The sequence below is a fragment of the Rhincodon typus genome, chromosome 33 (assembly GCF_021869965.1).
Source record: "Rhincodon typus isolate 14 chromosome 33, sRhiTyp1.1, whole genome shotgun sequence".
NCBI lineage: Eukaryota > Metazoa > Chordata > Chondrichthyes > Orectolobiformes > Rhincodontidae > Rhincodon > Rhincodon typus.
Window position 1 is genome coordinate 20,384,871 of NC_063364.1, and position 23,834 is coordinate 20,408,704.

The following is a 23,834-nucleotide window of genomic DNA, read 5'->3' on the forward strand; positions in this document are numbered from 1 at the left end:
TCCCTTTACATTTAGCAACAAATTTTCTCATATCAATATTGCATTACAGTTCAATGTACCTGTTGTCATTAGATTGTCCTGCTGTCGTTATGAGACTTGAGGAGGTAACGAATGCAAAGTCACCAGCAGCTTTACTGTGACACTGCCAGCTCTGCAATTGAACAAGGAAAATCTTCTTACATTAAGATAACCTCAAAAGAAGTTATTTCTAGCATTTCCTTCAGCAAATTTTACTTTCCTTCTTGAGATGATAGTCAATGTTGCTACAATTTTTTGAAGAATTCTCTCCTCAAAACACATTTAATCAGTATGTTTGGCTGAAGTCAGATAATTACACATCTATAGAAAGTACTTGGAAATACTGAACATGTTTTTGGCACATCTGCAATATCTTCAAAGAAATTATTTATTTCAACAAATGCAAGCAAAGGCATGTGTTCTTAAATTACAAGACTGTTTATATAACTTACAAGATAAGGCTTAGGATTAGATCCAGTTTGGTTGACTTGCCAAAGGCTCAGAAAACCTTCTCCATCTGCCACCCCCAACTGTTAAAGGAATATCAAATCATTTTAATAAGAAAGTTATAAAATAAATAATTTAATTTAAATCCGTTTTCCCCAGCTGTAGAATATTTAATAGAGTAACCAACAATAGTGACAATTTTATAACCAAAAAACAGAAACACAGTATGTAACAGTTTGGCCAAACTAGCAGAATCAATGCATATTCTTTAAAAGATTTTCTTCACAATTCTTAAAGTCATTGATATTGATTCACATTTAATATTTATTAGAAATTAGAGGAGATACGTTGACATTCACCTTTATGAGAAGCAAATGAAGACTATCAGGTCTAAGTGGCTGAATGGAGAATTTAAAACTTAACTGAAGCAATCCTGAATTATTCTATACCAGTACGCCACTTTCTCAAATTTCTCTAAATAGGATCAAAATTTTCATTAACTACACCTATAGTTAAACCAATGCAAAATTTTCAAAGCATTAGAAGTCATTGAAGATTAGTTTAAATATATCAGGATACCCAAGAGTTTGAAGACCCTAAATGTTGTTGCTATCTAACAACTTAGTGTTAAACAACCATGTCCTCTATGTTTCTGCAACTGCTTTACTGGGCCACATACAATCAACTTTGTGCTTATCTAGGTTTCTCAGTTTTTATGATGTTTGAACACTGGAAAAATTTTAATTAGTAAATATTTTTAAAAAAATTTGTAAATAGCTACCAGGAAAAAAACATGAGGGTTGTAAAGAACATATTTTTCCTTTTCACTCCTCACTTACTTTGAACGTTAAGGGGTCCTTATTCTTTTGTGTGGTTTACAGAAAAAAAAACTTGCTATTTCATAATACTTTGATCAATTTCATTGCATATCTGCACAGATGACCATTTAAAAATAAAAACTGAGCCCATTATATCTCCACAATCTGGAGGTCAATTCTTATCCTTTATGCGCTGTGTCCAAAACCTTCCAATCTAAATAGCATGGCACATCCATAACAAGAGGCAACAAATCATCTAGGAATCCTGGAATGAGATTCAGCTCCAGGTAACAGAGTAGAAATGGGAAAAGATGTAAAAACATATTAATGACATGCATTTACATTCCAAGAAGCTCAATGCAAAACCTTTCAAATACATAGTGTCAAACATGTTTGAGTGTGTTTAATTGCCTATCCTCTTACATTTCTCTGAGGGAGTAGTGAAATTTGAGATTTCAGCTGTCTAGCCCTCTGGCAGTCTGTCTCGCCTCAGTCCTCCTGAAAATCTGTCTCTATTCTGAGCATTGGGTTGTCTGTCATATTTTTTCATGTGGCATAGTTATAATGTTGTGTGAAAACACCTCCGTGCAAGTGCCTTGCGAACATTTTGCAATGTTAAAGCTTCCATACAAATGCAGCTTGTAGTTGAGAGTCTGCTCTCAGCATAAAATGTTTTCTCACTTCACAGGTTTTATATAAAACTGGCATATCAAATCCAAAAGCAGTCTAGTTCCAACTTCTTTTGCCTATTTTATAGCTATTTTCTTTGATTTTTAATTTTGTTCTTTCTGCTCTTCGCAACAAACAAAATGCTAACCTGTTGCAGTACCTTGTTCTTAACACAATATGGCACTGTGGCATACCGAAGAAAATAAGATGTGTTGAGATAACAAGGTATCGAGCTGGATGAACACAGCAGGCCAAGCAGCATCAGAGGAGCAGGAAAGCTGACGTTTCGGGTCGAGACCCTTCTTCAGATGTGTTCATGTAATTTGTTGGCCCTTTTCTCTCAACGATTGTTTCTCAACATAACTCAAGAGTTATTTTGATGAGGAATTTTAGTGCTTTCCTTGTAGGGCCCAGTATCAGCAATACTAGGTCATGCGCAATGCTGTTAAATGCAGAGTAAAAGTTCACTCGTTTTTTTTTAACAATATGCCTCAGCATCAGACTCAAAGTAACATTGTTAGATGGGGAAAGCCTTTGTTCCATCTAAAGCTCAGAATGCTTTGAAGTATTTTCAATAGTACTGAATCCCATTTGATGATTAGACCTTGTCTACCTCCTTGAAGATAGTTTTCTTGTTCCATTATATATCAGTAATTTGTGTAAGATATAGTAAGAACTACCGATGCTGGAGTCAGAGATAACATAGTGTTGAGCTAGAGGAACACAGCAGGCCAGGCAGCATCAGAATAGGAAAGTTGACATTTTGGGTCAGGACCCTTCTTCAGAATTTGTGTAATGCATTTTTGACTGTTAGCAATAAACAGTTGTTCCTGTTGTGCTATTTTCACATTTCTCCCACCAAATATCCAGTGGTATTTGAAACTGAATTGAGACCACCTAAAGCAACTTTGGATAAAACATGAATGCTATTTAGACCCAGGTCCCAGACATGAAGTAGTTCCCCCAGATGTGCACATTTTTGTTAGCATTTAAGTAAGCAAATGACTATGCCACAGATTGGAACAGTGCTGGACAGGCAAGATATAGGGATTTTCAAAGTTGATCTTTGTGCCTCCTTGGTTGTTCAAACATGTTTGAGTGTGGTTTAATTGCATATCCTCTTACATTTCTCGAAGACAGTAGTGAAATTTGTGATTTCAGCTGTCTAGGCCTCTGACAGCTGAAAGTATGGCATCAGCTGTGGATTTAAAGTAGATATGTGTAAGAGGTCAGAATTGGAGGACTACAGAAATGTTAAATGTTAAAGTACTGGAGAGAGCTAAAGAGGTAGGGAAGGGGATGGAGGGATTTAAAAACAGAGATGTGACTCCTAAAATCAAAGTGCTGTAACATCTGGAGCCAATGTATCTCAGCAATGATAGGTAATGATAGGTAAACAGGACTTGGTGCAAGTTAGGATAAAGGTAGAATTTTGAATGAGCTAAACATTGTGTAGAGTGGAAGATGGGAGGTCATCCAGGATATATCAACAATATTTTTAAAAAAGCATAGATGCGGATTTTTTGCTGAAGCTGAGCTGAGGAGGGGACTGAGTTGAACAAGATTGTGGAGGTGGAAGTAGGCATTTTGATAAAATGGATATGAAATTGGAAACTTGCGTGTTAACTGCAAGATTAAGGTTAAAAAATATTCTGGTTTTCGGTGGGTGGTAGAGTGTGAGAGTGAATGCATGAGAATGGGAGACAACATGGAAGAGGGGGTTGATAGTGACAAAGGAGGGCTTATGATGGAGACTGAAGACAATAGGTTTGTTATAATACTTCAATTGAGAGAAAATTTCAATTCATCTAGTGCTGTCTGTTGGATAAGTGTGACAAATTAAAGACAGTGGAAAGGTTAAGGAGGTTGCAGTGGTTACAGTGTGTGTCGTTGGTATCCCTTGTCAGGCATCTGACATTTATGTGTGATGTTCTCAAGTACGCGCAGATAAAAATCGAGATGGGAACAAGGATCAACCTTTAGTGGAGTTGCAATGGAGGGGTACAGAAGAAAAACCATTGTAGGTTTTTCTTTGGGTACAATTGGTATGATAAGAATAAAAATAGAATCAGGCAAAGCCAGTCTCTCTCATACCTCCCCTTCCTTTCCCTAAACCCAGTAACTCTTAAATCTTAGGCCTATTGCCAATGAAAACAGCAATCTAATTAGTGTTACCCTCTTCCCAACCATAACTTTAAAGAAGGAGTCATATAAGTCCATGTTTGTTTTTTCTGTATAGAATTGTTACTCAGTGTTTAAAAGAATTAAACTCACAACAAATTCTATGCGAATGAACATCTTCACTGGATTTACACTGGTGTTTATAAAGATGTATGTGCATTTAGATGATCACAGTTATCAGAGACAATAGGACTGTGGAACCTTTATTCAATGTTGACGAAATTGCACAATATTACAATTAAATAGACATATTCTGCAATTTCATTTCAGTACTTTCGGGTAACTACAGAAAAAGAACTGCGGAAATTTCTCAAAAAATTAAACAAAATATTTCAAAAGTTACAGCAAATTTAACTAAATGGTTGGAAAGAAAGGCTTGAAAGCGAAACTTATACCTTCACATTTTATATTATCAAGTTCAATTAAATTTTAGATAGATTGCAGGAAGAGCTAACCTTATTGCCTTGGGAATTGAAATGTAGTCGAGTAACCCTGGCATTGCCAGCTTGGCGGAAGCATATAACCTGCTGTGGCCGATTCCATTCAAACATTCGAACACTTCCATCTTGTGCACCTGTAAGATCTGATTGACAGAATTGCAACAAGTAAAATCAATAAATATCAAAACTAAATTATTTTGGGTTCAAATTTGTTTTTACTTAAAATCTGCTAATTAAGCACTACTCCTTGAGGGTCTCAGTGACAAAACATTTCTCCTCACCTCGTGAGGTGGCAAGAGTGTGGTCAGAGGCAAACGGGATAGCTTTCAAGACCATTTCTTTGTGTGTTGCATTGTTTCCGAGTGTCCCTTGATAGGATCAATTGGTGGTAGTGCATTCCCAATTAAAATCATAAGATTACAGATTTATGCTCCACAACAGATTTGAGTATATAATCAAGGCCAACATTTTAGTGCAGCACAAAAAGTGAAAGGTAGTTGCAGGTGTTATCTTTCCATTGAAACATTGAAACCATAAGGTAGGATTTCATGAAGAACCCAGTTGTGAATTCGCCTACCATCCTGGCCAACATTCTTATTGCAATAACAGCAAAACAAAAATAGATTAACTCAGAATGAATTTTGTTTATTGTTTATTGGAACATTCTGTGAGCAACTGTCTTCCACATCAGTGAAACAAAACAACTAAAATCAATCTGTCACTTCAGGATCTTCTGGTTTATTATACATGCTATGTAAATTGAACTTTTTTTTAAAATGACCATCTGCCACCATATAATTGGTACTTTTTTTTTTATTTTTATCTCTTTAAGACTGATATTCAATTAGGGTTTGGCTCTTGGCATTAAGTAATACATAGAATACTATGGCCTTGGGAAAAGTATCAATCTAGATTAAAAATTCACCAATAAATTATATAAACCACAGCAGTGTATCAGCCATTAATTAAAATATTAGCATTGTTTCTTTAATGTAATGTAATTTAATGTAAGGTACCCTCCAACTCAATTTTCCAGAAGGTGATGCTGGTGCAGGCATCGTTGATGATGAGCTTGCTCAGGGCTGATGGATTCTCTTTAAACTGTATCTTTCTATTTCTTTTTTTATTTTTAAAACTATTCAAAATGGCACCAGATAGTGGCGAAAAGAGCTTTTCACTGTATTTTTCTGTTTTTCTCACTGCAAAATACATGTGACAGTAAGATCATTCATTCATTAACTAAGAATCCATATGGAAATTGCTGTCCAGTGAGGAAAGGGTGGATTAAGAAGGCTGGAGGAGAAATCAGGGCACGACTTAAACAGGTGGCCAGCAGCCCCCACTGAAACTACAGCTGAGTGTGTTCTTGAAGAGGCTGATACTCAAGATAGCACAACAACATGGATACAAGAATAGGCTGAAGACACAGCAGGCATGTCTCCACCTTCGTACGAACTGTGACAGCACTGCCAATAAAGTACTGCTGCAATGGTGAATGCAACCTCAGGCTTGCCATTTTCCCCATCTGTACTACAGATTTCATGTCATTTCAATATTGCCCTGACATCCTGTGGTGCATTTGCAACTTTAATTGATGAGCTACAGTCACTACGTGTGTTCTGCACATTGTTGGTTAATCCCATTGTCCTTGGAAAGTAGTTCTTAATTATTTCTTAATTGACTGGCTTCCAAAAACTGATGCACAGGGTGCAGACACTGCACTCGGCCTGCCTTAGGCAATGTGGCAGAATCACATTGACAAATTGGCTTGAGATAATTTTTCAACTTTTCCCAGTGCTCACACCTTTAACCGTTCCTTGAAGGGTTTTGAGAAATATCCTGATTAGGTTAGAACTAAATTGAAAACAAGTCAAAAGGAAAAAGTAAATAGAATGACATACAAGATGGGCTTAATCTTAAATAAACAGTTAACATTTCAGGTTGATGAAAACTGAAATAAAATTTAGAGAAGTAACAGGTTATAAGCAAGTAGAGGCAAAAAAGACTGGTGGGAGAAGAATGAAAGGAAAACATTGTGACAATATGAAAGGCAGATTAAATGATTAAAGGATAAAAGGTATGATGGTGCAAAATCAGCTATTCTCATTACAGTACTCACAATATCGGTGAGCTGGATGTGATGTCATCCTTTTCACATTGTTTAAGTTCCTCTTTATGAGCTACAACAGGGAATAATGCATTATTCGTGTAAAGACAGTGTCTTAAATTTATTTTTTAAAATGTCAATATAGGTACAAAGAAAATGCAACTATCACTATCATCTTAGCACCAACATGCTTTTTTTTTAAAAAATGGAATTAAAGCCCAGTTAAATGAAGTTCATTGTACTGATCAACATCAATTTGAAATTATTAAATTCAGTTTGGCAATTAATATGTTTGTTTATTGCATTCATTTTGTTATCAAAATTGTTCCAGTACATTATTTTATCTAAGTACAACTGTCAAAATAACCTACAATTGATACATTGAAAGTAGCAAGTTTTTGTCAACTCTGGAAAGTCTCCTCTCAACATTCTTCCCTCATTTCCTCTCCTGGAAGTGTTCACTGCTTTCTGGGATAAAAGTTCCACAAAGGTATATCCTGCTCTACAGTATCTTTCTCTGGCACTCACCCTACATTGCATCCTGTTTTTTGAGTTGAATGAGACCAGTTAGTTAAACACCGACTCACAGAGGCTTGAGTTCAATCCTGAGGCCTTCTTTGCCTGAAAGGTTTAGCTATTCACTGGATGAACATACTAAGCATCGGGGGAGGGGAGGGGGGGGTGGTCAAGATCTGTTTCTCACAGAAAATAGGAACAGAAGTAAGTCATTCAGCTCTTTGAGCCTGCTCTGCCTTTCAACATGATCATGACTGATCATACTCTGTGTTGTTTCCGCTTTTGCCCCAAACCATTTAATCCTTTTAGCCCTAAAAACTATATCTCTCTCCTTTTTGAGAACATTCAATGTTTTGGTCTCAAATGTTTTCCCTGATAGAGAATTCCACAGGCTCACCACTCTCTGGGTGAAGAAACGACTTCTTATTTCTCTCCTAAATAATCCACCTTCTGTCCTTAGACTGTGACCACTTGTTCTGGAAATGGAAGTACCTTACACATCCACATTCTAAACAGAGTTTAATAAAGTAAAACGTCATGGTTGAGTAACCACTTTTCATTGGCAAAGTTTGAAAATGAATGTCCTACAGTCCTGTTCACAGTACTTTTATCATCATAGAATCCCTACAGTGTGGAAAGAGGCTATTCGGCCTATGAAGTCCACATCAACCATCTGAAAAGCATCCCACTCAGACCGAGTTCCTCAGCCTATCCCCATAACCCCACATTTACTCTGGCTGATCATCTAATCTGGACAGCCCTGGACACTATGGGCAATTTAGCATGGCAATCCACCTAACCTGCACATCTTGGGACTATGTGAGGAAAATGGAACAACCGGCAGAAACCCACACACAGCTGGGGAGAACATCCAAACTCCACACAGTCACCCAAGGCTGGAATTGAACCCAGGTCCCTAGTGCTGTCAGGAGTAGTGCTAACCACTGTGCCACCATGTTGCTGAGAGTTGAATTCACGTGAATGTGCGGTTCAAGTTTCAGGAAACTGTGGTGAACTAGAAATTGCAAACAATTTAAATTTGGAAGTAAGAATATATGAAGTCCACATATATGAAGATATTTTAAAATTTATTTTTGGGATTTGGGAGTTGTTGCCTAGGCCAGTAGTTTTTGCCTATCCTAGTTGCCCTTTAGATGGTGCTGGTGAACTGTCTCTTGAACTGCTGCAGTCCATTTAGTGTAGGTAGACCTACAATGCTGTTGGTGATGAAGTTCCAGGATTTTGACTCTGTGATAGGGAACAAACGCCGGTATACTTCAAAGTTAAGAGGTTGAGTGGTTTAGAAGGGTAATTGCAGGTAGTGGCGTTCCCACTGTATTTGCTGCCCATGTCCTTCTAAATGGTCAGGGGTTGGAAAGGTGTTGTCTAATTTCAGCAATGTGTCTAGTAGATGGACACACACTGCTGCTACTGAGAATTGACGGTGAAAGGAGTGAATATTTGTGATATGCTCCCAGTTGAGCCACTGCTTTGCCTTGGATTATGTCAAACTTATTGAATGTTGTTGGAGCTACACTTATCCAGGCACACTCCCGACTTGTCATTTGTAGATGGACAGATTATGGGGAGTCAGGATGGGAGTTACTCGCTGCATGATTTTTTTAGCCTCTGACCTGCTCTTTTATTTATCTGGCTGGTCCAGTTCAGTTTCAGGTTAATTGTAACCCCCAAATATTGACAGTGGGGGGATTCCGTGATGGTAATGCCATTGAATGTCAAGAGGCAATGATTAAATTTGCTGTTGTTGGATATTGCTACTGCTGGATGTTTGTGTGGCATGAACGTTACTTTCTGCTTGTCAGCAAAAATCTCAGATATAGTCCCAGGTCTTGCTTTATTTGAGTAAGGGGAGGACCTGCCTGACAAATCAAGAATAGTTGAGAAATGTTAGAAAAGGAGGTAACGAGCAAGTTAAACAAAGGAGAGCCAATGGATATGATCTATTTGGTTTTCCAGAAGGCCTTTGACACGGTGCTGCGTAGGAGGCTGCTAAATGACATAGGAGTCCATAGTGTTATGGGAAAGGTACTGGCATGTGTACAGGATTGGCTGACTGGCAGGAGGGAGAAAGTAGGGATAATAGAGCCTTTTTCAGGATGCAGCTAGCTATCACTGGAGTTCCACACAGTCCGTGTTGGGACCACAACTATTCACGTTATACATACCATTTGATTGAAGGAACTGAGAGCATTGTTGCTAAGTTTGCAGATGACACAAAGATAGGTGAAGGGGCAGGTGGTGTTGTGGAAGCAGGGAGGCTGCAGAAGTACTTGTACAGGCTAGGAGAGCGGGCAAAGAAATGACTGATGGAACATAACGTGGGCAAGCGTGAAGTTATGCACTTTGGTGGAAAGAATAAAGGTGTTGACTATTTTCTAAATAGGGAAAGGCTTCAGAAATCTGAGCACAAAGGGATTTAGGGGCCCTAGCGTCAGATTCTCTCAAGGTTAACATGCAGGTTCCATTGGCAGTTAGGAAGGCAAGTGCAATGTTATCATTCATTTCAAGAGGGCTAGAATACAAGATAAGAGTCTGTAAAAGGCTCTGGTCAGACTGCATTTGGAATAATGTGAACAGTTTTGGACATTGTATCTAAGGAAGGATGTGCTGGCAATGGACGGGGTCCAGAAGAGGTTTACAAAAATGATTTCAAGGATGAAGGGCTTGGCATAAGAGGAGCAGTTGAGGACTCTGGGTCTGTACTCGATGGAGTTTAGAAGGTGGGAATCTGATTGAAACACACAGAATACTGAGAGGTCTGGATAGAGTGGATGTGGAGAAGATGTTTACACTATTAGAAGAGACTAGGACCTGAGGGCACAGCCCGTTTGAAGGGACAACCCTTTAGAAATAGGAAGAATTTCTTCAGCCAGAGGGTGGAGGATTTGTGGAACGCATTGCCACAGAGGGCTGTGGAGGCCAAGTCATTAAATTTATTTACTACAGAGATATAGAGGTTCTTGATTGGGAAGGGGATCAAGGGTTATGGGAGAAGGCCGGAAACGGGGTTGAGAGACATATCAGCCATGATTAAATGGCAGAGCAGACATGAAGGGCTGAATATCTTATGACCTTATGGACTGCTGCATTATCGTAGATGTTGTGAGGTGCTGAACATTGCGCCATTAGGGAACCTCCCCACTTCTGATCTTTTGATCGAGGGAAGATCATTGATGAAACAGTTGAAGATGGTTGGGCCTAGGACAATGCCCTGAGGAAATCCTGCAGAGATATCCTGGAGCTAAGATGATTGAGCTCTAACAACCACAACCATCTTCCTTTGTGTCAGGTATAAAAATGAAAAAGGTTAAAAGAGGGATGTGGAATGCAAACAGGGGGACTAAGGAACAAGCTCAAAATACATTAAAAAAAAGTATTGTTAAACATGATCCGAGTTCATGACAGAAGTATGTGTATTAGTCAGGAATACAAATTATTTGCATTCTGATTTTAACTGCATTATTATTTACCTTGTCCCTGATATTTTTCACTTTTGTAAACAAAGTAAGGAGGTAAACCCCAAATCAGTTAAAAGTGAGATGAAGGATATCATAATTAAAGACAGAATTAGCAAAGTTGGCTAGGTTTATCACTGGACATACCACCGTGGCTCCTGTACTGGTTTGCCCACTTCCTAGCCAAGGCATCGAAGAAGAAGCAGAGAGCTGGCTGGATCCAAAATGACTCGTACTTGTTTGGCTATTGCTCATTGTTGAGCGATGCTCAAGATCATCAGAACTACAAGAGATCATTGTGACTGTGTTATGACTTTGGATGATGCAAATATTGCAATTCCAATTTAATTTTGAAAGAATCTGCATAGATACTATAAATTAAAGTAATTTTAATGGATTAAATACAATTTTGTACCTTCTAGATTCCCTGTCAGAATCTTCACCAATCCAGGTATAAGGCTGGGCAGCTAGAATTGCAGATACGTCAAGTTCTTGAACATCATGAGTAGAAGCCAAAACCATCTCATTGGAATTTGCCTTTTTAGTGGAGAAAGAAAAACTGAATTCAAACAAAAAGAAACCAATATAAACTACAGTAGAAGATATCATATTAGAAAAGACAATATTAGCAATGACCTTTAACACGACAGGTAGATTAATCAAGATACCAAGAAACAAATCCACAGAATATCTGCAATTTGAAACAAAACCCATTTATCACAAAGTTGGGTATTATTTTGAAGATGTTGCGAGAGTGGGGTCAGGTGGATTGCAGTGAGTTCGGGGAGAGGTGCATGCGGGAGCTGTTTTGAGTTCAGGAAACTTTGAAGCACTATTTTTCTGAATGCCTTGCAGTTTTTAACTGCACATTTTCCACCCAGAGCTAGGATACCTGCTACAATAGGATAGGACAACAACTGAACTAGGCCGAGAGAAAGGAGATACAGTGTGGGAGAGGAAAAGCTTGCGCTTGTGGCAGCAGCAGAGGGCTGGCAAGTTGTGTAGTCGGGTAGGGGAGGTGACCATGCAGCTGGGGTTCAATTAAGGGGAGGGATGGGTGCAGCCAGATCTTGGCAGGGAGATGAATATCCCTGTTCAGCTTTTTGTGCTTGGAGAACACATTCCTGCTCATCCTGTCCACAAGCAATACTATACAATTTACTTACCCTGTCAGCAAGCCTTACTTTTCTCCTTTCACTTGCCATGTTTCTCAAGGGTTGGAAAACCCAGCTGACTTTGCTTTAAAGGAATGTTATTATGTTATATGTTCCTACCCTTCCATTGGAAGAATATTAAACCAAAAGAACATGCAAACAGCAGAATGAAACATGCAAACAGCAGAATGAGAAAAGCTGGTGGGACAAGTCCACTGAAAGACAAGAGTAAAGGAATAGGGGAAATAGCAAAAAAAAATTTAAAACTGCAGGTGGTTTGAGATGAAAACAGGATGAGCTGAAATCAAACAGTGGGAAGGAGAAAACGGATAACGTCTGTGCCTTAAAAAAATGATGCTACACACTTCTGAAGGTTAAAAATTGCCTACTTGGGGGAGTTGAGTTCTGTCTTCAAGCCTAAACATCTATGTAAAGACCAGTCTTTGCCAGACTTTCTATGACAAAATGTGTAATGCTGTCTACTAATGTTAGGGATACACATTACAATTGGTGCCCACTGACATTTACTGGGAGATCTAGTATAATAGCTATTATGCATCAACATGTCAAAAAGATGTTAGAGATTCCTCAAAAATAGCAAGACTGATTCCAAGGGGTCAAGAGTTTGTAAATTATTTCATCTGATCGAATTCGTAAGCCACTTATCTTTCTTACCTTATTAATTGCAAATGCCATTATGGCATCTGAATCTTTGTGAATAATCTTTGCTTTTCTACCTGGATAGCCCATGTCTGCTTCAACCTAAAAGACAGTATTATGTATGATAGATATATTCATAATCATAATTCTCTACACGCCTTAAAAGTGATATACTGATGACGTTATTTGCCTTTAACAAGGAAATAAAACACACAAACACACAACAAAAAATTTAAAACTCACCAGCATCACTATTTGTTTAATGGTTTTAGCATTGCAGCAAACAGCTGTATATAAATTAGCAATGTAATCCTTTTGAATTCACACAGAATGACATATTTGTGCTTGCACTGCAACCTCCACAGACATAACTATGAGATGGACCTCTGCATGTCAACAATTATTTACTTTCACATGCAGTTAAACAACATGTTAAAGCTAGTGTTACGTATAACAGCTGCTAAAGGTGAGGGGGTGGGTAAGGGATGCTACCTTGTTGCTTCCATGATGTTCCGCTACGCAGTTTTGTTTGACTTGATCCACATGGTCTTCTACTGACTACACAACACAGCACACAGTCACAGCACATTACACATGCACAGAAATAAAAAAAACGAAAATGAATAAAATGTTTTTACTGAATTAAAAAAATGAAGCCCTGGCAGTATTAGATTTGGGGGGAAAAAAAGCTACTTTATTGTAATGGACAGTTTTTAAAATTTTTCACTTAAATATTTCAGCAATGGAATTTTTCTTTCTCTTTTCATACAAAGTTTGAAACCCTTTTGTCTTCTTGCAAAGTGGGTTAGAGAGAGAGGGAGAGGGTGAGGAAGACAGAGAGAGAAAAAGCGGGGCAGCAGACAATGGAATTGGGAAGAAAATGAGTCCAACACTCCCACAACTCCCACACTCAAGAACAAAGGACAGCATTGAAAACTAGCATGGTGCGTCAAGTGCACTGTCACAAAGCAAAATTTAGTTTCAAAATCAAACTTGCTTTCTTATAAGAATTGAAACTGGTAAAACCAGAGGGCAGAACCAGAGTAGAGTAAACATCAATGAGATCCCATTATCGGAAAAGCAACACGACAAGTCAACATTACTAATATGCTGTCCAATGAACTATGTGACTAAATTCTGGCAAATTCTTTGTACATCCCAAAAAGATTAGTCAATTGAAAACCCTCCCTTTATATTCCTAAAGTATTCCAAGAAAAATCATTTGTCTGAATCGGGAAATGAGGAATTCAGTATAGATCAGTGACCAGATAAAAACCCAAAATGATCTCAGAACCTCAACTATTAGAGGTGAAGGATAGCATTTGTATACTCCTGCTTTGGGATTTCTGGATCATGTCTTGACAGAGAAAATACAAACATTTACTCAACTATCTTAGATTAGGTTTGGAAGTACAACTGTTGTTGCAGCACAACATCAGTTACTGGGACAACTGGCAAGCAAGTGTGCATTATCAACACATCTCTGCAAAAATTAAAAGGTTTGAAGAATTATAAATGTAAAACAGTGGTGTTCATGATATATGTTTAGAATAGCTGTCCAATTCCAAATAGGGAACCCTGGACCTATTGAGTGACAAATGCAATGCTTTCTTCAGGAGGTGGAACAAGTAGCTACGGACGAGGAGAAATTAATTTAATCTATATTAGAGATCCTGCTGATGAACGTGGTTTTTTTTCTCCACAGACAAAACAGACTGTTACAAGGTTCAAATCATAACGCATTCTGGGAAAAAGAACATTGATATTTTGATTTCTGAAGAGCCTCCTTATCGTCAAATTGGTATGTTTAGAAAGCCAGTATTAAGCGCAGAGAAGGCAAAAAGGAAGGAGTCACAATTCAGAATAAACAAGCAAGATTTGGGTTAAATGAACAATACTGCCAGGGCTATAAAACAAGGAGGCAAGCAGTAAATTGATGATGTGCCTAACTTATTCAAGATAATTCAGCGGACATTTCCTTATACTGAAACAAATTGCATTTTATGTTTAAGTCATTACAATTTCTTGATATTACATTATTAAAAAGGTGATTTCCTTCCAATAGAATTGTCATAGAAATTAGGAGCAGGAGTAGGCCATTCAGCCCTTTGAGCTTGCTCTGCCACTCAAAGCAATCATGGTTAATCCTCGATGTCAATGCTATATTCCCACTTTCTCCCCATTACCCTTGATGCCTTTAAAATGGGAGCATAAGGCTGGAATTTTTGATTACTGGTAGAGTCAAGAAGGGGTGCAGGTGCGATTTGAAAATCATCATTTCTGGAGGACAATACTGGATCTCCGCACCTCTGGGATGCAATACAATTTTCAAAGAAAGATTGAGTGGAGGGAGATTGCTTACCTCTAATTCACAGCTCATTAAATAACGAGCAGTTTGTTAACAAGCCACAAAGGGAGAATGTAATTTGCAAAACTGAAATTGGTAAACCTGAACAGTCTGATGTATCAGTGCACAACTGTCAGTTTCAAAGCAGATAGGAGTTTTTAAAAAAAAAGTTCTTTTCTAACCATCGAGCTGAGGGAAGCTTGCAGTGAATCATATGCTTTGCCTTGCATTTGACCATCTTGGCCACTTTTGAATTTATTGAGCCTGTCAAGGTGCTGCTTGCTCTCTTACACAAGGGACATATCCCTTTTGACTGAATAATATGGTTCCATTAGTAAGACCTAATAGATATGGATGCAAAATTACTAGATTTAAGTTATTACTGTAAAATAATTAGAAACTCAAGTTAAGAATGGCTAAAACTTGCACAAATTAACAAGTAAATATTTATAATAACTGAATGTTCATGTCCTTTCTTGCTGATTAAAAGGGTGATGTGGTTAGATATGTAACTGCAGTAGTTGGGGGCACAAAATGCAGATTCTGGAGTTAGACGAAGTTAAATTGGCCGAGTTGTCGGCGGGGGGGGGGGGCGTTGAAAAGGTGGTGAGGAAAGCTAAAGGTTAGCCTTGAGAAGCACTCCTGTTCTTTATGGCGCACAAAGAAATCATTTAAAAAGATTACAATCATAACATAATATAATCTGATAGATCACTGGACTCTCATAATTTGGATTAAAACTTGCATTAGATTCTTAATTAATTAAATTCCTAATTGCATCATTGCACCCTACATTTCAAATCAATGCAATTGCTGCCATCTGTTGATTTTGACAAAATAAATCAGCAGTGAAAGCAATGATTGCTTTTGGAGCATGTCAGAAATACAGTGAAGAGAGCTTCACCATCAGGTTAGACAACTACCCACCCTTTCCCACTGGATGGATGAGTTTAAAAGTAAACATTCAGGGTCTAGACACAGTAATTCTGTTAACGGTAAATTGATTTCTTCAACTGAATTAATACAAGTTGACACATCATCATTTGCATCATTTGTGTTTAGCTTTAAACAGTCATAGCAAATATGTCTTTAAATCTAAAATACTAATTCCAGAATCCCAAATCTTAAAAAAGGCAAGAACTCTTATCTTTATCGTCATTTACCTCACTTTGCTTTCTTTTCTTTGTGAATATAAATCTTATGAATGTATCTTGCAACATTTCTTGTTTTACCAAGAAGTGCCATAGTCTTTTAACAGGAAAAGTTGAGTGATGTCGTGACCTAAAGTAAAAGAAACAACAGTGGGTGATGGATATATAGCCGCAACTAATTAAATATTTTTGGGTCTTACTTTTAATTAATCATATTATTTATCACCAATTATCAGTCATTTTACTTAAAGCAGTAGTACGTTAAGAAATGAATTGTAAGACGTCGGACTAAACATTTCATGCAAATACATCTCCAATAATATCATTTGTGTTCAGCTTTAAAGCCTGTCTAACTTTCCCATCCCTAAATGCAGGATGCTTAACCAATCTCACACTTGCTGGCCATTTGCAATCCAGTACTTTAATTGTGAAGCATTATTGACTAAATAATGCTCAAGTTAGCAAATCAGGAAAAAAGTAATAAGCAATTAAAATGGCTAATCCATTATTAGCAGGTGCTGAAGAAATCAAATAAAATGCTGGGTGTATAAAGGTGTGTTTCACAATTCTAAGGAGGTGATGTTGAAATTATATCTAACCTTGGAAATACTACACCTGGCAAATTTAGCCTTGGCATGCGTGTTTCAGGAAAGATACAGAATTATTAGAAGGCCAGAGGTTATAAGGATAATTGCTGAACTGTGAACATTGAGTTATGAGGTAAAACTGCTTTCTCTGAAACATACTCTGGATAAGAGGAAAATGAATTGATGGATAATGAAGATTTTCATTGGTGTGAAGAATTTGAATCCAGCAAATTAAACTTGAACTTTAAACAGAACTCTTTCTGTAGTGTAAAGGGTTAACATTGATACACAAGACAGTTTACACCACTGTTATAAGATCACATGACCACCAGAACTACTGGGAGATGGCTCTATCTAGAAGCCTTCTATTAAATCTGGTCATCTACTCAGATAAAAGACAATATTCAATGAAGAGTAACGTTCAGCAATAACTGGCTCTCCTGCTGTCTTTATCAATCCAAATCCCAGAATATAGATAATCACAATGATAGCACAGTCCCTGGGACGACAGAGTTGTCCTATGCTGAGAAACTGAGTAAACTGTGTGAATATTCTCTAGAGTTTATAGAATGAGGAGTGATCTCATTGAAACAAGGTAGTTGCTAAGACTCTGTTCCCTAGCAGGTGATGTACAACAGGAACAGTTTACTTGTAATGGGCTCTTTGCTTAAGATTGAGAGGAGAAGTTTCTTCATACAGAATTGTGAAACTTTTGGATTTTCTAGCCCAGATGGCTGTGAATTCTTGATTTCTCAGGGAATCAAAACACATCAGGAAAGCAGAGCTGAAACTCAAGTTAAACCACGACCACAGGATTGACAGGTTGTATGGTCCTCTCCTGCTTTTTCTTGTTTGTGTCTTTCAGGAACAACTACATTTATATTTCTTTAACTCACCTAGTAATTGTCTATGATAAAAGTTTGTGGCAATTTGTTTACATCTTGCAATCTTTGTTTCCTTTTCATGAGATTTAGGACAATAAAAAATAATTTTTGAGTAACTATTATTTTGAAAATACTTGGTACACTTACTGTAAGGGAATAGTTATAGGCTACATACTTAACGCACAGGTAATCAGAGTTACCAAAATGCTTATTTGACCTTCTGAAAAGTACTAAACAATGTCTTCTGTTTGTTCCCTTACTTAAATGGAGTGTTTTCTGGTTCAAGCATTGCTTTGTGTCGCAGAATGGCTGGTCCAGCAGCTGCAGAGAAATCACTTGGATAGGTGTTAATATAGTTTGGAGGTGGGCCTTCAAACTGTTCCATTTTTGCTTGTAGTAATTGTTGCCAGTTTTCTAAAGTTTTAATGACAGCATTACCCAATGGTGAAGTTACTGGGAGATCTGTGAGCAAAGACAAACATTTATTTTGAACAACAAAATTGGAAGTCACTTTTTAGACAGCTGTAACTTCTAATATAATACTTATACTGAAAATATTTTGCTTTTCAAAATCAAAATGAATACTGTTTGAATGAAAAACCTTAACTTTATTATTCAAACTGTTTGAATATTTCATTTTTTGTTAAAGTGAAATTTACACTTTGCAAAATTACATTTTTATTGCTAAAGCAATTAAAAAGTCTTGCGTAACTCTTAACTTTGCATCTTGCATAAATTTCTTGAGAAAAAATTGCAGAGCAATTTCAACACAGAATCATTTATGTTAAAACTCTTTCCAGATAATTCTACCTATGATCTTGTTCAATTGTTTTTGTTTACTGCACATTGTGTATGAGTTTATATTTATTGTGAACAGTGGGGCAAATAATAAGACATCAAGGTGACAAAGGCAGATTGTTAAAATACGGGCTGCCACATGAAACATATTCCATGCAGAAAAGTTGGAGATGATACATTTTGATAGGATAAATCACAGGGGATGCAATGTACTAAATGTTACAATTTTAAAAGGAGGTGAAGGAAGAGAGAGACACCTGGGAATATTTGCGCACAGATCTTTGAAGATCTCAGAACAGATTAACAAAACTTATTGAAGTGTATGAGGTCAAAGGCTTTAGAAACAGTACCAGGAAGTTATGCAAAGCCTGCCCCAGTTAAATATCAGAATTGGACACATTTGAAAAAGGACGTAAGGGATTTGCTTAAAATACAAAATATTTTCAGGGATCATAGTTACATGGATAAATGGGAGGAACTGGGATTGCTCTCTACACAGCAGTGAGGAGCCTTGAATTTTATAATCATGAAGGTATTACATTGGTACAGTCTCTTATTAATTTCTCCAATAGCTGAAAGATTGTTTACAAGAGAACACAAGTTTAAGGTGTTCGGCAAATAAAAGAGGCAACATGAGAAAAAAACCTTTGGGTTCTCATCGGTTAAGATCTGTAAGCCAATGCCTAATTAGATAGTGGATATAGATTCTACAGTAGCTTGCGAAAAGAATTGAATGAATACTTGAAGAAAAATGTGTAGGACTATGGAGAGAGCAGTGGAGCGGGATTAACATCACTGCTTTAGGAAACACTGGTGCACTGCAAGCTAACCAGCATCTGCAGTTCTTTGTTTTACTTGACTTTACCTTTAATCAATCTGTTCACAATACTTCAAATTAATATTCTTAGAAGCATTGAATTACACTGAAAAGTTTTGCTTTTTGCTATCCTTCAGATGTATAAGAACATAATTATATAACAAAACCACAGATTCGACAACTGAGTGACAACTGCCTCCATATAAAGTTTTTTGTTTTTAATAAATGGAACAAAAAGTTAAATTCTGGTTTTTAACATTTGCAAAACCTTTAAAGTATTTTTTTAATTCAAGAGGATGGTTATGTTTCAAATTCAGGATGATTTGTTCTAATTTTTACAAAATACCTCCAATAATGATTTAAACAGAAAAAAATTTAGTACCTGCAAATTCCAATCCTGCAACAGGAAAGAAGTTTCTCACATTGTTCAATGCAAGCTTAACCATTCCTAAACGTATCAGTGCCCAGCTGTAAAATAAGTGCAAATGCCTTTAACAGACACAAATTTTTGATTTTACCAGATTAAATTGGAGATTATCAACTCATTCTGTTCTATATGCTGATTGACTTGAATCAAATAAATTATTAGTATGTATTTTTTAAACCATTCTACTGCAAGCAACAGAAAGATACAATAGGCTGATTTTTGCCAAAAATTGACAGTGTCAATTTCATGGAAGATTTCTCTGTTTTACACTGCTGACTTCATTCTGTATATAAAGATGCCTCTACAGCACTGCCCTTGTGCTATCGTGCATTCACCAATGGCGGATGTACTTGCCATTGCTGAGACCTTCCAGGATTGACTGAATTGGAAGGACAGTTCTGACTGATAAGTGACCGGACCCCTGACAATATCTGCACAGATCCCTGACTTGACTTACTGCGAATTTTACTTCACTGGATCTGCAGGACTGACCATGGCCCATTCCCGAAGCTACAGTATAGGGAGCTTCTGACCCTGACCGCCCCACGAGGTTGACTGACCATGCCCAGACCACCAGATTGAGATTGAACATTGCCTTTGACTGACTGGGGCAGGCTTGAAGGGTGGAATAGCTTACTCCTGCTCCTATTTTCCTATATTTCTATGCCTTAGGATGAGAATTGTCCAGCTGAAGCCATTTTTCCATAGGAATCCTCTTTCTCGCTTTGCAAATTCTACTTCGATATAAGCCGGTACTTGCAAGTGTCTGACTTAAACTCTACCAAGTTTACTTGATGCCTGGATAAGTCACTATAGAGGGACGTAGCATTAAGCATTGGAATAAGACAATGAAGGCAATATTACTCCATGTTCAGACACCATGAGCTGAAGTTTCCTATGCCCTGCCTGATGTGGGCAATGGCAAGAAATATGAAAAAAATACAGCAAGATTAAAGCAAATCTGAATCTGATTCTGGAATAATTTTTTTTTCAATATTCCCCTGAAGGTTTCATCAGTGAGGTCATACTTTTGTTTATATGTGGCCCAACGCATCCCATTCCCAATCATCTTGCAATTCTCCTGAGAAATCAGATGACAAGAATTTCCAGCTTGAAAGCTAGATGGTTAACCAGCAGGACGTAGTTCATTGCTTGCTTCTCCAGGCCTCCACTTTAAATGTCCCCCCACCAATATATTCTCAAATGCTCCATGAGCAGCATTCTCCTCAATCCACATGCCATCAGCAAACCACCAGCCTCGCCTCATTATCTTGACTGATTTCGGACCAACTCAGAATCCACTTCAGCCCTTCTAGATTTCATTTTGGAGCTTAGGGACTCCTTTCACCTGCATGCTCTTACAGTTCACTTTGATGCATCCACACAGGATGCATTTTATGGCAGTTTGCTGCATTTCGTAGTACTCACACATATGCCTACTTGATGATTACCAGTCTCTGAATTGCACAGCTTTTTAGCCAGGGAGCAGGAAGTGTTAGTCGTCGTGGAAGATGAGGTGATTACAGTTGTTGAATGGTGATGCTGCTGTAATAAGTGAAGTTTGTAGCCCATGAGAGTTGACGAGATCTGTGTGCAATGGCAGGGTTAAGTCTGAGATAGCAAAGTGATGATCACATTTACCTTTCTGGAGTGTAGATCATTGAACTTTCCCTGCACTACTGTGCAATCTGTCTAACCCTGAGACAGTACCATTATGTGTGTCCAGGACGGCTTGTGTTTGGTACCCTTGCCTCCTCCAACGATCCACTCCTCCCGACCACCCTGTCCACCAGGATGTCCCTATACGGAAAGTGGGTGCCAGCTGACCTCTCAGACATTTTCGTTTCCCAAGAGGACAGAGCACGATGTAATTCTTGGCTTGCAGCATCTGAAAAGGTGTGCAGCTAAGCTTTAAATACGGTGCCAGTGGCTTGTACACAGGGAGTCCTACCAGTGGTGGAAATATCACCCCTCTTGCCACATGATTGTACAAGGACACCAAACAGGCTGAATGCATAATTAATAAAGAGTGGAACACTGTGTGGGAGAAATCACTGTGAGCCATGAAGGGTCATCCACCATGAAATTCTCTGAAAACAACAGCCTAAAAATGAGAAAATCCAGCCCAAAATCTCTACTGTTCACACTCTAATACTGGCATGACAGAAATGAGGATTGCTACGTTCATCAACCATCTTTTGTGCTAAACTCCTTTCCCAGTCCATTCCAGCCAACTTTACCCTCTAATTTACAATTACACTTTTTTAAAAAAAGTTTAACACGATTGTCCTGACTCATGTTTATTTATCTCAAATTGAATGGTATATTCTATCATTTTATGGTCATGGTTTCTGAGGGGATCTTTTACTTTGAGTTCATATATTAAATCTGCCTCAATGCACATTACTAAGTCTGAAATAACGTAATGTTTGGATCCATAACATATTGTTCCAGGAAGCTGTCCCAAATACATTCTTTTAATTCCTCCTCATGGCTACCTTTGCGAATATGATTTTCCAATCTTATGAATAGGTAACTTTACTATGATTAATATATTGCCTCTTTCAGATGTCCTCATTCATTTCCCGATTTATTCTCTGTCCTACAGTTTAGCTACTGGTACAGGTCTTATAGACTACTCCAAATATGGTCTTCTTCAGCTTGTTATTTTTTTCACCTCTATTCACATGGATTCTACATCTTCTGATCCAAGATCATTTCTTGACATCATACTTATTCCACCTTGCACAAACAAAGCTAATCCACTACCCTTTCCTTCCAAATCGTTCTTTTGAAATATCACACATCCCTGAATATTTAGCTCCCACCTTTGATGTCTTTAGAATCTTGGCTCCATAATGGCTAAAAAGATCAAATCCATTAACCTTTATATGTGCTGTTAATTCATTTATTTTGTCCATAGTACTACATACGTTTAAATAAAAGCCTTTAATTTAGAACTTTTAAACCATATTTTCCAGGTTTGATCTCATTTGCTGCTCATTTTAATGTTTGTTCTCTGTTCCTTGCTGTTCCACTTAGGAGATCATTAACTAACAACATACCTTGCAATGCTGCCACATCTTTGCGCTTTGAAACCTAAGCGTCTCCTTTACAGCCCCCCAATACCCCCCCGCCCCACTAACTATTTAGTTTAAAGCTCTTTCTACAACCCTAGATATTCAATTTGCCAGTGTGTTGGTCCTAACATGGTTTAAGTGAAGCCCCTTCCAGTTGAACAGCTTCCTTCAACATCAGTACTGAGGCCAGCGCCCCATGAATTGAAATCCATTCCTCGAACATCAATCTTTGTGTCACCCATTTTACTCCTTAACTTTATTTACCTTATGCCGGTTTGCCAATGCCTCAAGTAGTGATCCAGATATTATTACCTTGGAGGTTCTTCTTTCTAATTTGGCCATTAACTATTAAAAAAATTCTTTCTGCAGAACCTCCTTTCGAGCCTTATCAATACTGTTCCCTTCACTGCCTAAACCCTAAATCACTGTCAGTGGTGAAGTTTAGGAAATAGGGAGCATATCTATCTAAAGTCACGCAGTCGGTGATGTAGCTGATATCCGGTTACAACATTTACTTGTACTGAAAAGCGGAAGTTCTTTGAATGAAAAGATCTCCCCCTCGATTTTATTCCTCTGAAAACTGAATTATACGCCTCTAATTCTAAGCAATATGAAATTTTTGTAAGCACTTCTATTATAGGCACATTAACAAACGCGCAAATGACTACTTGTCCATTGGTTTATTATACACAGATTTAAATATACATAAAGTAGCCGGGATCCTTTTAACTAACCTGTAGGAGTTAGGATCTGAGTGCTCTTGTAGCTGAGTGTCAGAAATAAAAGCATCATCTTCATCATCATCATCATCATCACTAGGGATACTTTCATCCGAGTCGTACACAAACCCACTCTCAGATGGAGGCAAGAATGGCTTAAAGTACAAATATAACAAATGATTAAAATAGAATTAGTTGAAAAATTTTGAAACTATATAGTAATTAGTAACATTTCTGCAATATTATTGAATTTAACAGGAAAGTCATGTATTCAATGAACTCTTTTCTATACTATCCTGCAGGTATTTTTGGTACAGAATTTGTCAGAGACATTTCAGGACATAATTTTATCAGATCATGTTATTTTTGACATAATATTGGTAACTGCCCACAGCACAGCACGGCACCTGGGAAATGGATGCTATGTAGACTTAAATATGTGAAGACTGAATCAAAATTTTCACAATATGATTAAGTGAATCAAAATATTAGTGGACTAATAAATTTGCATCAGCACGTTTTAGATATATTGCACTCA

At 37.7% G+C, this 23,834-nt stretch overlaps 1 protein-coding gene across 3 annotated transcripts in view; it reads right to left on the minus strand.

Moving 5' to 3' along the window:
* The window catches only part of dmxl2 (Dmx-like 2), a 122,041-nt gene that overhangs the window by 7,478 nt on the left and 90,729 nt on the right, over window positions 1–23,834 (minus strand). For 2 of the 3 annotated variants that reach the window (XM_048616013.1, XM_048616015.1), the window contains 12 exons: window positions 23,312–23,451; window positions 19,453–19,538; window positions 17,716–17,917; window positions 15,997–16,114; window positions 12,979–13,044; window positions 12,502–12,588; window positions 11,088–11,209; window positions 10,820–10,955; window positions 6,693–6,753; window positions 4,589–4,716; window positions 471–548; window positions 60–151 (listed from right to left, as the gene is read on the minus strand). In XM_048616013.1, the coding sequence (XP_048471970.1) occupies window positions 60–151; window positions 471–548; window positions 4,589–4,716; window positions 6,693–6,753; window positions 10,820–10,955; window positions 11,088–11,209; window positions 12,502–12,588; window positions 12,979–13,044; window positions 15,997–16,114; window positions 17,716–17,917; window positions 19,453–19,538; window positions 23,312–23,451 (1,316 nt within the window). The remainder of the gene's footprint in view (window positions 1–59; window positions 152–470; window positions 549–4,588; window positions 4,717–6,692; window positions 6,754–10,819; window positions 10,956–11,087; window positions 11,210–12,501; window positions 12,589–12,978; window positions 13,045–15,996; window positions 16,115–17,715; window positions 17,918–19,452; window positions 19,539–23,311; window positions 23,452–23,834) is intronic. The other variant, XM_048616014.1, reaches the window with a different exon arrangement.